Source organism: Carcharhinus amblyrhynchos, chromosome 5 (assembly GCF_965287045.1).
Source record: "Carcharhinus amblyrhynchos chromosome 5, sCarAmb.v2.hapA, whole genome shotgun sequence".
NCBI lineage: Eukaryota > Metazoa > Chordata > Chondrichthyes > Carcharhiniformes > Carcharhinidae > Carcharhinus > Carcharhinus amblyrhynchos.
Window position 1 is genome coordinate 127,757,592 of NC_137328.1, and position 16,921 is coordinate 127,774,512.

The following is a 16,921-nucleotide window of genomic DNA, read 5'->3' on the forward strand; positions in this document are numbered from 1 at the left end:
ACGCAAATCGAGGTAAATGGTTTAATTGTCATAGCCATTATGGAGACATGGTTAAAAGAGAATCAAAACTGGGAAGTTCATATCCAGAGGTATTTGACTTTTTGAAGAACAGGAGGGAAGGGAAAGGTGGTGGGGTAGCATTGTTAATGAGAGATTAAAAGAGTTCAGTTGCGAGAAATAACCTAGGCTCTGATGATATCGAGTCCATTGGGTTAGAGGTTAAAAAAAAAGGGAAAGAAGACATTGGTAGTATATAGATCCCCAAACAGTAGCCACATTGTACGAAGGATTATAAATGAACAAGTAATAGAGGCATGAAAAGAATAAGCAATAATTATGGGTAACTTTAATCTTCACATTGACTGGGTGAATCAAGTTGGAAAGGGTAGTTATGACAACAAACTCGGAGTGCATTCGGCATTGTTTCCTGGAGCAATATGTCGCAGAACTAGCCAGGGAACAGGCTATCTTGCGTGGGTAGACACAGAAACTAGAAGTAGGAGTAGATCACTTAGCCCTTCAAGATTGCTCCGTCATTCATTTTGATCATGGCTGATCATCAAATTCAATAACCTGGTTCCCCCTTTTCCCCCCTATCTCTTGATCCCTTTAACACCGAATTTCTTCTTGAAATCAGACAGTATTTTGGCCTCAACTATTTTCTGTGTTAGTGAATTCCACACGTTCACCACCCTCTGGGTGAAGAAATTTCTCATCTCCGTTCTAAAAGGTTTACCCCTATCCTTAAACTATGATCCCTAGTTCTGGACTCCCCCACCATTGGGACCATTTTTTCTGAATCTACCCTGTCTAACCCTTTAGAATTTTACAAGTTTCTACCACATCCCCTCTCACTCTTAACTCCGATGACCATAATCCAAACCGAGTTAGTCGTTTCTCATATGACAAATCTGCCATCCCAGGAATCAGCCTGGTAAACCTTAGCTGTACTCTCTCTACAGCAAGGACATCCTTCCTCGGATAAGGACACCAAAACTGCACATAATACTCCAGGTGTGGTCCCACCAATGTCCTGTAGAATTGCAGCAAAACATCCCCATCCCTATCCCTGTGCTCAAATTCTCTTGCTGTGGAGGCCAACATATCATTTGGTTTCTTCGCTGTCTACTGTACCTGCAAGCTTGCTTTTAGCTCTCGCTGAGTATCCACCTGTCTCAATTTCTACCCATTTATGTAAAAATCTATCTTCCTTTATTGCTACTAAAGAAGATAACCTCTCATTTATCCACATCCTATCCCTCGCCTGCCATCCTGTGCCCGACCTCCGGCCCTTATGCGTTGCCTGATCCATGCCTCTTGCCAACTGCTTTCATCTGCCACTTCATCTGCTCCTTGATTATTGCTTGACCCTTGCCCTTAGCCGCCGCCTCTTCCCTTTGCTGCCCCTTTTTAATCGTATAAATTATAGTTAAGTATATAGAGATGGGGGGAAATTATTGGATCATTACTTGTCTAGATATAAAGAGACGCTCAAGAAGCAAAGTTTGAAGCCCTTGCACAGCATTCCTCTCCAGACACACACAATTGGCAGCCAAGGAAGATGTCAACACTCACTTGACTTGCAGAGTTAGAAACTATACATTTATATAGTCTGATTAAATGAATAAATCTAAAAGTGAGTAATTGCTGACTTCTGGTTTTCTTTAGCAGGGGCTGTCAGCAGTTTAACCTACCTCGCTCACCTCTGTTTGTGCCTCCTGTTACCTCGGCTCCCCGTTCCCCTGTGCTCTCACTTTCTCTGTTTCCCTTTGCCCCCATCCAAAACTGCTTGCTTCACCACTCCCACCCTTGTCATCTCCACTTTCCACCCTCTCTGTCTATTCTGTCCTCTGCCTCCTGTGCTTGCTCTTTGTCACATTCCTCGCCCACTCTCCCTCTTTGACCTTTTCTTTCTGCCTCCATGACTCACTGTCTCTTGCTTTTCCACCCTCACTATCTCTCTTTTGTTTCAGGGGAGTCATTTTTTCCAAAAGCTACGTCCTGTGGACCAACTCCGTCATCTCCTCGTGAGTAATGCAGGTGGTGAGGGTGAGGATATCGAGCGATTCTTCAAACTACATCGGGTAATGATCAGCTACACTTAGCAGACACTGAGTATCGGATGTGACTGGTCCCGTGGGTATCAGACACCTGGGTATTGGGGTGTTAATGATGCCCTGGGTATCAGACACTGGATATTGGTTGTTAATGGTGCCCTGGGTATCAGACACTGGATAAGGAGTTTAATGGTGCCCGAGGTATCAGACACTGGATATTGGGTTTAATGGTGCCCTGGGTATCAGACCCTGTGTGTTGTGTTTAATGGTGCCCTGGGTATCAGACACTGGGTATTAAGTACGTAAGAACATAAGAACATAAGAAATAGGAGCAGGAGTAGGCCAACTAGCCCTTCGAGCCTGCCCCGCCATTCAATAAGATCATGGCTGATCTGTCTTGGCTCAGCTCCACATTCCCGCCCTCTCCCCATAACCCTTAATCCCCTCGCTTATCAAAAACCCATCAACCCGTGTCTTAAAAATATTTAGCGAGGTAGCCTCCACCACCAACTTCAACACTTCAAAGTGTTAATGGTTCCCTCGGTATCAGACACACAAAGCTGTGGAGATCAAGTGACTGAATATCTTATAAAAAGGGAGGTAGAGAGAAAACAGGAAATTATCAACCAGTCATCCTGACATTGATAGTGGGGGAAATGCTTGAGTCTTTTTTGAAAGATTTAATAACAGAGCATTTGGGAAACTAGCAAGGTCAGACATTGTTAGAATGTATTTCCAAAATGGCAATCATGGTCAACAAATCTACTGGAATTTTTCAAGGATGTAACTCGTAGAGTTGATGAGAGGGAGCTAGTCAATGTGTTTATTTGGACTTTCAGAAGACTTTCAACAGGATTCAATTATTTCAATAAATGCCATCCGAAAAATGGGGAGATGTTGGCCTAGTACTATCATTACTCGACGATTAATCGTGAAACATTGAAACTAGAAGTTAGAGTAGGCCATTCAGCTCTTAGCCTGCTCCACCATTCATCTTGATCACAGCTAATCATTTAGTCTCTCCTCATGACAGATCTGCCACTCTGGAATCAGCCTGGTAAACCTTCAATTTAGAGCAGGGACATCCTTCCTCAGATAAGGACACCAAAAGTATACGCAATACTCCTATACGCAAAACAATTGCCCAATGCAATTGCAGTAAAAAAAAAATTGCTATTTTATAGAACCATAGAACATTCCAGCTCAGAAACAGGCCTTTTGGTCCTTCTTGTCTGTGCCGAACCATTTTTCTGCCTAGTCCCACTGACCTGCATTTGGACCACACCCTCCACACCCCTCTCATCCATGTACCTGTCCAAGTTTTTCTTCAATGTTAAAAGTGAACCCGCATTCACCACTTCATCTGGCAGCTCATTCCACACTCCCACCATTCTCTGTGTGAAGAAGCCCCCCTAATATTCTCTTCAAACTTTTCACCCTTAACCCATGTCCTCTAGTTTTTTCCTCCCCTAGCCTCAGTGGAAAAAGCCTGAGCTCAAACTCAACTAAGTTCTGGTTCTGTAACTCTCCCCAGCGCCCTACCATTAACTGAGTAAATCCTGCCCTGGTTCAGTCTCCCAAGATGCATCACCTCGCGTTTATCTAATTTAAACTCCGTCTGCCATTTGTCAGCACGCTGGCCCAATTGATAAAGATCCTGTTGCAACAGGAGATAACTTTCTTCACTGTCCACCATGCCACCAATCTTGGTATCATCTGCAAACTTAGTAACCATTCTTCCGACCTATATTCTTATCCATCATTAATATAAATAACAAATAACAGTGGACCCAGCACTGATCCCTGAGGCACACTGCTGGTCACAGGCCTCCAGTTTGAAAAACAAATCTCTACAACCACCCCCTGGTTTCTGGCAAGAAGCCAATTTTGTATCCATGGATCCTGGATCCCGTGAGATTTAACCTTATGCAACAAGCTACCATGTGGTTCCTTGTCAAAGGCCTTGCTAAAGTTCATGTCGACAACATCAATTGCACTGCCCTCATCTACCTTCTTGATTACCTCTTCAAAAAACTCAATAAAATTTGAGAGATGATTTTTCACTCACAAAGCCATGCTGACTGTCCCTAATCAGTCCTTGCCTCTCTAAATGTCCCAGACAAGAGATTAGTGTGTAAAAATAAAGCGCGTGGGATTCGTGGTAGTGCATTGAGATGGATAGAAAGCTGGTTGGCAGACAGGAAACAAAAGTTGGAGTAAATAGATGTTTTATGAATGGCAGTGTACTGAGGTATTTGAATACAGTTTGTTGACATTTCCTTAAGCTTCAGTTTATTGCTACTTCTCAGTTACTGAATATGTTTCCTCTGTTCAGGAGGAACAGGCTTGTGCTTCGTGTTTGATTCTTGCCTGTTCTACAGCAGCGAACGACCGTGAGGTGTCAGCCTGGGCAACCCGTGCATTCTTCAGGTACCATATGATGAGTAAACTGTGTACACTGTCTTCGCTCTCCTCCTTTTCATGCCATAGCTGTAACATACCATTTTCCTTTCTCTGGAGACCAATTAGCCTAACATCTATTGTTGGTGAAGGCTAAGTGGTATTTTTGCTGCAATATTAATCCAGAAACTCTGCTAATGTTCTGGGGATCCGGCTTTGACTCCTGCCACGGCAGGTGGTGAATTTAAATTCAATAAAAATATTTGGAATTTATCTACTGATGACCGTGAAACCACTGTCAATTGTTGGAAAAACCCATCTGGTTCATTAATATTCTTTAGGGAAGGAAATCTGCTGTCGTTAACTGGTCTGGTCCACATACGACTCCAGAGCCACAGCAATGTGGGTGACTCTCAACTGCCCTCCAAGGGCAACTAGGGATGGGCAATAAATGCTGGCCAATCAGCGACACCTATGTCTCACAAATGAATAAAAAGAAACATTTTGAAAATCATAATCCAATCAAACAGAGTCAGCATGGCTTCACCAAAGGGAAATCACGTTTGACGAATTTATTAGAGGAGGCTCAGTGGCACAGTGCTTAGCACTGCTGCCTCTCAACACCAGGGACCCAGGTTCTATTCCCTGTTTAGGTCACTGTGTGGACTTTGCATGTTCTTGCTGTGTGTCTGCCCGGGTTTCAAAGAGCAAAGAAAATTACAGCATAGGAACAGGCCCTTTGGCCCATCAATCCTACACCAACCATGCTGCCCAACTGAACTAAACCCCCGACCCTTCCGGGGACTATATCCCTCTCTTCCCATCCTTTTCATGTAATTGTCAAAATGCCCCATATATGTCACTGCTGTATCCGTTTCCACTACCTCCCTCAGCACTGAGTTCCAGGCACCCACCACCTTCTTTGTAAAAAAAAAACTTGCCTTGTACATCTCCTTTTAAATCTTGCCTCTCACATCTTAAACCTATGCCCCCTAGTAATTGACTCGCCCACCCTGGGAAAAAGCTTCTGACTATCCACTCTATCCATGCCCCTCATAATCTTGTAGGCTTCTTTCAGGTCGCCCCTCAACCTCCGTCATTCCAATGAGAATAAACCAAGTTTTTCCAACCTTTCCTCATAGCTAATGCTCTCCATGCCAGGCAGCATCCTGGTAAATCTTTTTTGTACCCTCTCCAAAGCCTCCACATCCTTCTGATAGTGCGGCAACCAGAACTGAACACTATATTTCAATGCGGCCTAATTAAGGTTCGATAAAGCTGCAACATGACTTGCCAATTTTTAAACTCAGTGCCCCGGCCGAGGAAAGCAAGCATGCTGTATGCCTTTTTGTCTCCCTTCTCTACCTGCATTGCCACTTTCAGTAACCTGTGTACCTGTACACCCAGATCCCTCTGCCGATCAATACTCTTAAAGGTTCTGCCATTTACTGTATATTTCCTATCTATATTAGGCCTTCCAAAATGTATTACCTCACATTTGTCCGGATTAAAGTCCATCTGCCATCTCTCCACCCAACTCTCCAACCGAACTGTTGCTGGATCCTCTGATGGTCCTCATCGCTATCTGCAAACCCACCAACCTTTGTGTCGTTTGCAAACTTACTAATCAATCCAGTTGCATTTTCCTGCAAATCATTTATACATATATTACAAACAGCAAAGATCCCAGCAGTGATCCCTGAGGAATGTCACTTGTTGCAGCCCTCCATTTCCTCTGGATGCTCCTGTTTCCTCCCACAGTCCTAAGATGTGCAGGTTAGGTGGATTTACCATGGTAAGTTGCCCCTTAGTTTCAGGGCGACGGGCTAGGGAAATGCATGGGATGTGACCTGGGTGGGACTCAGGTCGGTTCATTCGGGCTGAATGACCTCCTTGTACACTGTGAAATTCGATGATTGTATCCTGCAGGAGAATCATACTATCCTCATCACAGCCTGCCCTTCCACCTAGCTTCATTTCATTGGCAAATTTGGAAACCTTACATTCTGTTCTGACTTCCAGGTCATTAATGTAAACAGTGAACAATTATGGGCCAAGAACTGATGACTTGGCACTGCACTAGTCACATCTTTCCATCCTAAAAAGGACCCATTTATTACAACTCTGTTTTCTATTTGTCGGCCAGTTTTCAATCCATGCTAACACACTTGCTCCAGTTCCATGGGCTTTTACTTGATGTACCAGCTTCTTATGGGGCACCTTGTCAACTGTCTTTTGGGCATGTTAATTCACTACATCTACAGGTTCCTCTCTATCTGTTCTCCCTATTTCATTCCCAAAGAATTTGAGCAAATTTGTCAAACGTGATTTACCTTTAATAAAACCATGTTGACCAGGTTTGATCATATTCGGTTTTCCAAAATGATTAACTACTTCCTTTTTGATTATTGACTCCAGCATCTTGTCAATAATAGATGTTAAACTATACTGACATATAGTTACCTCCCTCTGCTTTTCTCCCTTGTTGAACAAAGTGTCACATTGGCTCTTTTCAAATCTTCTGGTAGCATTCCAGAATTCAGTGAATTACAAAAATTTCAGCCAATGGGTCATCTATCTCTGCAGCCACTTTCATTAAAACCCTCGCGTGCAGTTCATCAGGTCCTGGTAACTTGTCCACCTTTAGCCCCTTGAGTTTCTCTAATAGCCTATCCCTCATGATCGGGATTATTGTAAGATCTACCATGTTATTCAAAATCAGCCCATCTGATAATGTAGGGATATTTGCAGTGTCTTCCATGGTGAACACAGTACATAGTCTCACAAACAACACCAGGTCAAAATCCAACAGGTTTATTTGGTAGCGCAAGCTTTCAGAGTGTCGCTCCTTCATCAGGCTCCTTCAGGTTTGTCCAATCAATATGTAGATTAAAATCTCCCTTGATAATTGCAGTTCAGTGTGAATGTGCCCTCGATATTTTCCCATTTATGCTTTTTGAGAGGTCATGTTTTGGGGGTCTGTCGACTCCTCCTTTCCTTGTCTTCCTTCCTGAGGAGTTTATTTATAGTTTCAAAGTTGCGAGTTTCGGCGGTTTTTTAAAAAATTAGTTAGAAACAGGAAGTCGTCACTAGGACGCTTGCTGGTATTTGTAGTTTTTTTTTCTCGGGTTTATAAGCACCTACCTCCGTGTATCGGCCTCATTGTTCCTGAGGAGCAGTATCGAGAGGCAGCGATTTTTGGGTGTGAGAGGAGGCAGCAAACAGGTACATTTTTCTGTTTTTATTGTTTAACGTTTTATTTATAGTTTCAAAGTTGCGAGTTTCGGCGGTTTTTTAAAAAATTAGTTAGAAACAGGAAGTCGTCACTAGGACGCTTGCTGGTATTTGTAGTTTTTTTTCTTCGGCCCCTAACCCTATAAATTAGTGTAGAGAGGATACCCGATCCTCTACACTGGTAGAGAATCCCACCCTCCCACCTCCTCTAACCTAATTATAAGTGTGGGGAAAGTTTTTTTTTATATTTTTTATTTTTCTGCTGGTAATTGCTTCAGGGATGGCAGTTCAGGCAGTAAGCTGCATCTCCTGTGGGATGTATGTGGTGAGGGAATCTAGTAGTGTTTCAGGTGATTTTACTTGTAGGAAGTGTGTTAGATTGCAGCTTCTGGAGGAGCGTGTAAAGGAGCTGGAGGTGGAGTTAGAGGAACTCCGCATAATTCGGGAGGCGGAGGTGGAAATAGATAGGAGTTATAAGGAGATTGTCACTCCTGGAAATGAGTCTTGGGTCACTGCCAGGAAGAGGGGAAAGAAGCAGGTGGGGGGACAATCCCCTGGGGCTGTTCCCCTCCAAAATAGGTTTTCGGTCCTGGAGGCTACAGTTGAGGAGGAATCAACTGGGGATAGCCAAAGGGAGCAGGCTGCTGGGGGAGAGCCTAGTGTGAAAGCTCAGGTGGTTAGGGGCTGTAAAAGATTGGGCCTCGTGATTGGGGACTCCACAGTTAAAGGGACAGATAAGAGAGTTGGAAGTAAAGGTAGGGACTCAGGGCTGGTGTGTTGCCTACCAGGGGCTGGGGTCCGGGATGTATCAGAAAGGGTATTCAGGACTCTTAGGGGAGAGGGAGAACAACCCCAAGTTGTAGTTCATGTGGGGACACATGACATAGGGAGATTAAGGGAAGGGGATATTAAACAGAGATTTATGGAGTTGGGGTGGAAGCTAAAGGCCAAGTCTGATAGAGTGGTTATCTCCGGACTCTTGCCTGTGCCACGGGATAGTTTAGAGAGGAATAGAGAGAGGGAAAGTTTGAACTCGTGGCTGAGGGGTTGGTGCAGGAGGGAGGGGTTCAGGTACTTGAGCAATTGGGGCTCATTCTGGGGAAGGTGGAACCTCTATATGAGGGATGGTCTGCACCTGAATCAGAGGGGGACCAATATCCTGGGGGGTAAATTTGCTAAGGCTATCCAGTTAGGTTTAAACTGATTCGGAGGGGGGGTGGGATCCTGAGTAGAGGGGTTGAAAGTGAGGGGGGCATAGATGGGGACTGCAATGCACAGCATTGCAGGGGTGGGGTGGAGCAGGGTTTGAAATGCGTATACTTTAATGCGAGGAGTATTCGCAATAAAGTGGATGAACTTGCAGCGTGGATCAGTACCTGGGACTTTGATGTTGTGGCCATTTCAGAGACATGGATAGAGCAGGGGCAGGAATGGTTGCTGCAGGTCCCGGGGTTCAAATGTTTTAGTCGGAGTAGAGAAGGAGGTAGCAGGGGGGGAGGGGTAGCTTTATTGGTCAGGGATTGTATCACAGTGTCAGAGAGGAAGTTTGATGAGGACTTGTCTGTTGAGGTAGTATGGGCGGAGATTAGAAATAGGAGAGGAGAGGTCACCCTGTTGGGAGTCTTTTATAGACCTCCTAAAAGTTCTAGAGAGGTTGAGGAAAGGATTGCGGAGACGATACTGGTTAGGAGTGAAAGTAATAGGGTAATTGTTATGGGGGATTTTAACTTTACTAACATTGATTGGAATTGTTATAGCTCTAGCTCGTTAGAGGGGTCAGTTTTTGTACAAAGCGTGCAGGAAGGTTTTTTGACTCAGTATGTAGATAGGCCAACTAGAGGTGAGGCTATATTGGATTTGGTGCTGGGTAATGAGCCAGACCAGGTGCTAGACTTGGAAGTTGGTGTGCATTTTGGTGATAGTGACCACAATTCGGTTACGTTCACCTTAGTGATGGAAAGAACATAAGAACATAAGAACATAAGAAATAGGAGCAGGAGTAGGCCATCTAGCCCTTCGAGCCTGCCCTGCCATTCAATAAGATCATGGCTGATCTGTTGTGGCTCAGTTCCACTTTCCCGCCCTCTCCCCATAACCCTTAATCCCCTCTCTTGTCAAGAACCCGTCAACCCGCTTCTTAAAAATATTGAGCGAGGCAGCCTCCACCACTTCAACGGGCAGAGAATTCCAGAGATTCACCACCCTTTGAGTGAAGAAGTTCCTCCTCAACTCCGTTCTAAACCGCCTCCCCTTTATCTTGAGGCTGTGCCCCCTAGTCCTACTGTCTTTTTTGAGCGGGAAGAGTCTCTCCACCTCTATCCTATCCATCCCATTCATCATCTTATACGTCTCAATGAGATCTCCCCTCATTCTTCTAAACTCTAACGAGTACAAGCCTAGTTTATTCAGCCTCTCCTCATAGCTCAATCCCCTCAACTCCGGTATCAGCCTAGTAAACCTCCTCTGCACTCCCTCCAGGGCCAAAATATCCTTGCGCAGGTGCGGCGCCCAAAACTGCACACAGTACTCCAGCTGTGGCCTCACCAATGCCCTATACAGCTGCAGCAAGACCTCCCTACTTTTATATTCAATCCCCCTCGCTATGAAGGCCAGCATCCCATTCGCCTTCCTGACCACCTGATAGGAATGAACCTCGGGCTAGTGGTTTTAGCTGGGGGAAGGGTAATTATGAGGCTATTAGGAGAGAATTAGGAAGCATAGGTTGGACTAGGAGATTACAGGGACTGGGAACGTCCGAAATGTGGAGTTTTTTCAAGGAGCAGCTACTGCGAGTCCGTGATAGGTATGTCCCTGTCAGGCAAGGAGGAATTGGTAGGGCTAGGGAACCGTGGTGCACCAAAAAAGTTTTTTCGTTGGTTAAGAGGAAAAAGGAGGCTTATGTCCGGATGAGACGTGAGGGCTCGGGTAGTGCACTAGAAAACTTTAGATTGGCTAGGAGGGAGTTGAAGAGTGAGCTAAGAAGGGCTAAAAGAGGACATGAGAAGACTTTGGCTGATAGGATTAAGGAGAATCCTAAGGCGTTCTATAGGTATGTTAAGAACAGAAGGTTGGTTAGGGCAAGATTAGGGCCAGTTATAGACAGCAGAGGGAAGTTATGTGTGGAACCAGAGGAGATTGGAGAGGCATTGAACCAATATTTCTCTTTGGTGTTCACGCAAGGGGACATGGATATAGCTGAGGAGGACACTGGATTGCAGGGGAGTAGAATTGACAGTGTTGCAGTTGATAAGGAGGATGTGTTGGATATTCTGGAGGGCCTGAAAATAGATAAGTCCCCTGGTCCAGATGGGATTTACCCCAGGATTCTCTGGGAGGCAAGAGAAGTGATTGCAGAGCCTCTGGCTCTGATCTTCAGGTCGTCGTTGGCCTCTGGTATAGTACCGGAAGATTGGAGGTTAGCGAATGTTGTCCCATTGTTTAAGAAGGGGAACAGAGACTTCCCCGGGAATTACAGACCGGTGAGTCTCACTTCTGTTGTGGGCAAGGTTTTGGAAAAAATTATTCGGGATCGGATTTATAGTTATTTGGAGAGTAATGAATTGATTGGAGATAGTCAGCATGGTTTTGTGGCGGGTAGGTCGTGCCTTAGTAACCTTATTGAGTTTTTTGAGAAAGTGACCAAAGAGGTGGATGGGGGTAAGGCAGTGGATGTGGTGTATATGGATTTTAGTAAGGCGTTTGATAAGGTTCACCATGGTAGGCTTCTGCAGAAAATGCAGATGTATGGGATTGGGGGTGATCTAGGGAATTGGATCAGGAATTGGCTAGCGGATAGGAGACAGAGGGTGGTGGTTGATGGTAAATATTCATCATGGAGTTCGGTTTCGAGTGGTGTGCCTCAGGGATCTGTTTTGGGGCCACTGCTGTTTGTAATTTTTATTAATGATCTGGATGAGGGTATAGTTGGGTGGATTAGTAAGTTTGCTGATGACACCAAAGTCGGAGGTGCGGTAGATAGTGATGAAGGGTGTCATAGTTTGCAGGAAGACTTAGACAGGTTGCAGAGCTGGGCCGAGAGGTGGCGGATGGAGTTTAATGCGGAGAAGTGTGAGCTAATTCACTTTGGTAGGAATAACAGATGTGTTGAGTATAGGGCTAACGGGAGGACTTTGAATAGTGTGGATGAGCAGAGGGATCTAGGTGTATGTGTACATAGATCCCTGAAAGTTGGGAATCAAGTAGATAAGGTTGTTAAGAAGGCATACAGTGTCTTGGCGTTTATTGGTAGGGGGATTGAATTTAGGAGTCGCAGCGTCATGTTGCAACTGTACACAACTCTGGTGCGGCCGCACTTGGAGTACTGTGTGCAGTTCTGGTCCCCACATTACAGGAAGGATGTGGAGGCTTTGGAGAGGGTGCAGAGGAGGTTTACCAGGATGTTGCCTGGTATGGAGGGGAGGTCCTATGAGGAGAGGCTGAGGGATTTGGGGTTGTTTTCGCTGGAAAGAAGGAGGCTAAGAGGGGATCTTATTGAAACATATAAGATGATTAGAGGTTTAGATAGGGTGGATAGTAATAGCCTTTTTCCTCTGATGGAGAAATCTAGCACGAGGGGGCATGGCTTTAAATTAAGGGGTGGTAGTTATAGGACGGATGTCAGGGGTAGGTTCTTTACCCAGAGGGTGGTGAGGGATTGGAATGCCCTGCCTGCTGCAGTTGTAAATGCGCCTAGTTTGGGGGCGTTTAAGAGATCCGTGGATCGGTTTATGGACGAGAAGGGATTGGTTTAGGTTAGTGGGTCATTGTTTTGTAACTGGTCGGCACAACATCGTGGGCCGAAGGGCCTGTTCTGCGCTGTAATGTTCTATGTTCTCCTGCTGTTCATGATGTTAACTCAAACTGAATCTACCTCACGATCCACAGCTTTTCTAACAGCACTCATCGCTGCTCTGAAACCTTCCTTGATGAACCATCTCCTGTCCCCTTTGGCCTGTTCTTCTGGAACATTGTACATGCTGGAATGTTGAGTATCCAGTCCAGGTCATTGTGCAGTCACAATTCTGTGATAGCTAATACATCATACTTAAATTTGGCAAACTTTGCTATCAATTCATCTATCTGGTTGCAAGTTCCTCATGCATTCAGATATAGAACATTTTGATTTGACTTTTACTGTTGTTTAAGCTCTGGATTTGCTCTGTGTTGCATATTTTTATTTATGTTTCATGCTCTGGTCAGTTGCACTATGAGAGTCAAGGTCCCCCTGCGCTATTCTGTGTCACCTCTCCATCGTATACCCCTAATTTTTAAAACTTTCCGTTGTTGGAACCGTCTTGCCATCTAGTTGTGGCTGTTGTATGAGTCCTTGTTGCAATGTTAGATTCCCTAACTGTAGATGTCTGTTGACACTCTCAATACCGTCTATATTGTCCCATAATCTAAGGCCTTGCTCCTCACTATTTACCACACCACCATTTTTTTGTGTCATCTGTGAACTTATTTAGAGGTCATAGAGGTTTACAGCATGGAAACAGGCCCTTCAGTCCAAATTGTCCATGCCACCAAGTTTTTACCACCAAATTATGTACCTTAGCCTTAAGTATAAATAATGGAGCATTCACAACCCTCTGGGGTAGAGAATTCCAAACATCCACAAACTTTGAGTGAAGATATTTTGCCTCATGGCAGTCCAAAATGATCAGTCACTTATCCTATCGACCGTGCTGCCCAAAGCAATGTTGTGTGGAACTGTGACCAAGTTCCTATTGTTGAGATGCCGGTGTTTGACTGGGGTAAACAAGTAAGAAGTCTCACAACAGGACACATGATGATGATCGTGTCGAAACTAGCGCTTGATTTGGATTAAAGTGAGGGAGAGTTGCGCAGCGTCAGCCTCACTCTCTCTTCCCGATTCCCACCTAGATCCAGTGGCAAGACAAGAGTCAAGACGGCTGGAGGTGGGACTAGGCACAGTGGATGACCAGGACGTCTTCTGTGTCTTGTCCTGCTCTTCATGTTCCATGATGCTTGCAGAGACCTCCTTCTTGACCGTTGGACCTTCCACTGGTCTTGTCCGCTCAGTCTGCCAGTGTCTGACTTCACATGCTGGGATACACATCTCCCTATCTCACTGCGGGTTGAGACCTACTCTCTCCTGGTTTAGCTGGCTTGTCGAGGCCGTTGCCCGGGGTGTGGCCGCTGTTGCATGCAAACAGCTACAGGGAGCCACAGGTGAGAGCTGGGTACCAGGTGGGGACAAAAGATGGAAAAACCACCCTGAAAGGATGCGACATGTTCCCCCCTCAAAGGTACTACCCCTCCCTGACATCCCATACATGCCCGACACACTGTGTCGGCCAATGGGGAATGTGCTGTGTGCCACACAACGAGATTAGAGGTTTTGAAGAGGGAGTGTTTGTGGGCCAGAGTTTGCTCAGACTCTTGGTAATGTACTGAATGGCCCTTCTCTTTCAGGTATGGTGGAGAAGCACAGATGCGGTTTCCTGCAGCCATTCAGCAGCCAATAAATGTGGGGCCCACCTTCAGCACCCCACACTCAGGTTAGTGTTCGTTCTTCTCTTTGCCAAAAGGAGATTGGGCTCTAATGTTTCTGCTTGTAAACAGGGTCCATAAGATGTGGAATTTTATGAACTTGTCATTCAGATTTTGTTGCAATGGAGAGAATGAACACAGGCTGCTTTTGAGTCCTTCGTTCTCTTGTATTCTTTCACGGGATTCGGCCAACATTTATTGACCACTTCTCATTGGTCCACCTAAAAAATGCACTGTAGCAACTCAGTCAACTTTCTTCAAGTGTCTTCTCAGCTGTAGAAGGGCAACAGGCACATGGGAACACCATCACTAAGCCACACACCGTCCTGACTTGGAGCTATAATGCTGTTTCTTCACTCTCGCTAGATCAGAATCATAACAGGATAATAGATAGCAGTAAGAATAAGCACTTGGCCCATTGAGCCTGTTGCACCATTCAATAAATTCATGGCTTATCTGATTATGGCCTTAGAAACATAGAAATAAAGAAAAACTACAGCACAATACAGGCCCTTTGGCCCACAAAGTTGTGCTGAACATGTCCCTACCCCAGAGATTACTAAGCTTACCTATAACCCCCTATCTTATGAAGTTCTATGTACTTATCTAAAAGTCTCTTAAAGACCCTATCAAATTTGAATCCGCCTCCACCACTGTTGCCAGCAGCCCATTCCATGCACCCACTCTCTGAGTGAAAAACTTAACCCTGACATCTCCTCTGTACCTACTCCACAGCATCTTAAACCTGTGTCCTCTTGTGGCAACCATGTCAGCCCTGGGAAATAGCCTCTGAGAATCCACTCGATCAATACCCCTCAACGTCTTATACTCCTCTATCAGGTCACCCCTCATCTTTCGTCTCTCGAAGGAGAAAAGACCGAGCTCACTCAACCTATCCTCATAAGGCATGCTCCCCAATCCAGACAACATCCTTGTAAATCTCCTCTGCACCCTTTCAATAGCTTCCACAACCTTCCTGTAATGAGGTGACCAGAACTGAGCACGGTACTCCAAGTGGGGTCTGACCAGGGTCCTACATAGCTGCAACATTATCTCTCGACTCCTAAACTCAATTCCTCGACTGATGAAGGCCAATACACCATACGCCTTCTTAACCACAGCTTCAACCTGCGCAGCTGCTTCGAGTGTCCTATGAACTCAGACCCCAAGATCCTTCTGATCTTCCACACTGCCAAGAGTCCTACCATTAGTATTATATTCTGCCATCCTATTTGATCTGCCAAAATGAACCACTTCACACTTATCCGGGTTGAACTTCATCTGCCACTTCTGCGCCCAGTCTTGCACCCTATCAATGTCTCGCTGCAACTTCTGACATCTCCACACTATCCACAACACCTCTAACCTTCGTGTCATCAGCAAACTTACCAACCCACCCCTCCACTTCCTCATCCAAGTCATTTATAAAAATCACAAAGAGTAAGGGTCCCAGAACAGATCCGTGGGCACTCCACTAGTGACCGACTGCTATGCAAGATAAGATCCATCTATAGCCACTCTTTGCTTTCTGTGGGCAAACTAGTTCTGAATCCACAAAGCAATGTCCCCTTGGATTCCATTCCCCCACACTTTCTCAATAAGCCTTACATGGGGCACCTTATCAAACACCTTGCTGAAGTCCATATAAACCACATCTACTGTTCTTCCTTCATCAATGTGTTTAGACACTCTCAAAAAATTCAATCATGGTCGTAAGGCATAATCTGCCTTTGACAAAGCCATGCTGACTATTCTTGTTTTACCTGACTATCATGTTTTACCTCTCCAAGTGTTCATAAATCTTGCCTGCTAGGATCTTCTCCATCAACTTACCAACCACTGATGTTAGACTCACTGGTCTATAATTTCCAGGGCTATTTCTACTCCCTTTCTTGAATAAAGGAACAACATTCACAATCCTCCAGAACCTCTCCCATCTCCATTGATGATGCAAAGATCATAGCCAGAGGCTCAGCAATCTACTCTTCAACATCCCTGTTACTATTGGATGGCCTATAGAAAAGACCCAGTAAAGCTATTGACCCCTTCCTGTTCCTAACTTCTACCCACTGAGGCTCTGTAGACAATCCCTCCATGGTGTCTACCTTTTCTGCAGCCGTGACACTATCCCTGATCAACAGTGCCACTCTGTCACCTCTTTTGCCTCCCTCCCTGTCCTTTCTGAAACATCTGAAACCCGGCACTTGAAGTAACCAGTCCTGTCCCTGAGTCATCCAAGTCTCTGTAATGGCCACCACATCACATTTCCAAGCAGCGATCCACGCTCTCAGCTCATCCACTTTGTTCACAACACTTCTTGCGTTAAAATAGACACATCTCAAACCTTCGGTCTGAGCACTCCCCTTCTCTATCGCCTGCCTATCCTCCTCCTCACACTGTCGACAAGCTTTCTCTATTTGTGAGTTAACCTCCTGTCTCCCGGTCACTTCACTTTGATTCCCACCTCCCAACTTTTCTGGTTTAAACTCTCCCCAGGAGCCTTAGCAAACCTCCCCGCCAGGATATTGGTCCCCCTGGGATTGAAGTGCAACCTGTTCTTTTTGTACAGGTTACACCTGCCCCAAAAGAGGTGTCAATGATCCAGAAACCTGAATCCCTGCCCCCTGCTCCAATCCCTCAGCCACACATTTATCCTCCGCCTCATTCCATTCCTACTCTCTGTCTCGTGGCACAGGCAGCAATCCCAAGATTATTAC

At 45.3% G+C, this 16,921-nt stretch overlaps 1 protein-coding gene across 1 annotated transcript in view; it reads left to right on the plus strand.

The window, feature by feature from the left end:
- The window catches only part of nup155 (nucleoporin 155), a 242,618-nt gene that overhangs the window by 72,858 nt on the left and 152,839 nt on the right, over positions 1-16,921 (plus strand). Inside the window, exons 13-15 of the mRNA XM_080189562.1 lie at positions 1,974-2,084; positions 4,393-4,487; positions 14,127-14,212. Coding sequence (XP_080045688.1) covers positions 1,974-2,084; positions 4,393-4,487; positions 14,127-14,212 — 292 coding nt within the window. The remainder of the gene's footprint in view (positions 1-1,973; positions 2,085-4,392; positions 4,488-14,126; positions 14,213-16,921) is intronic.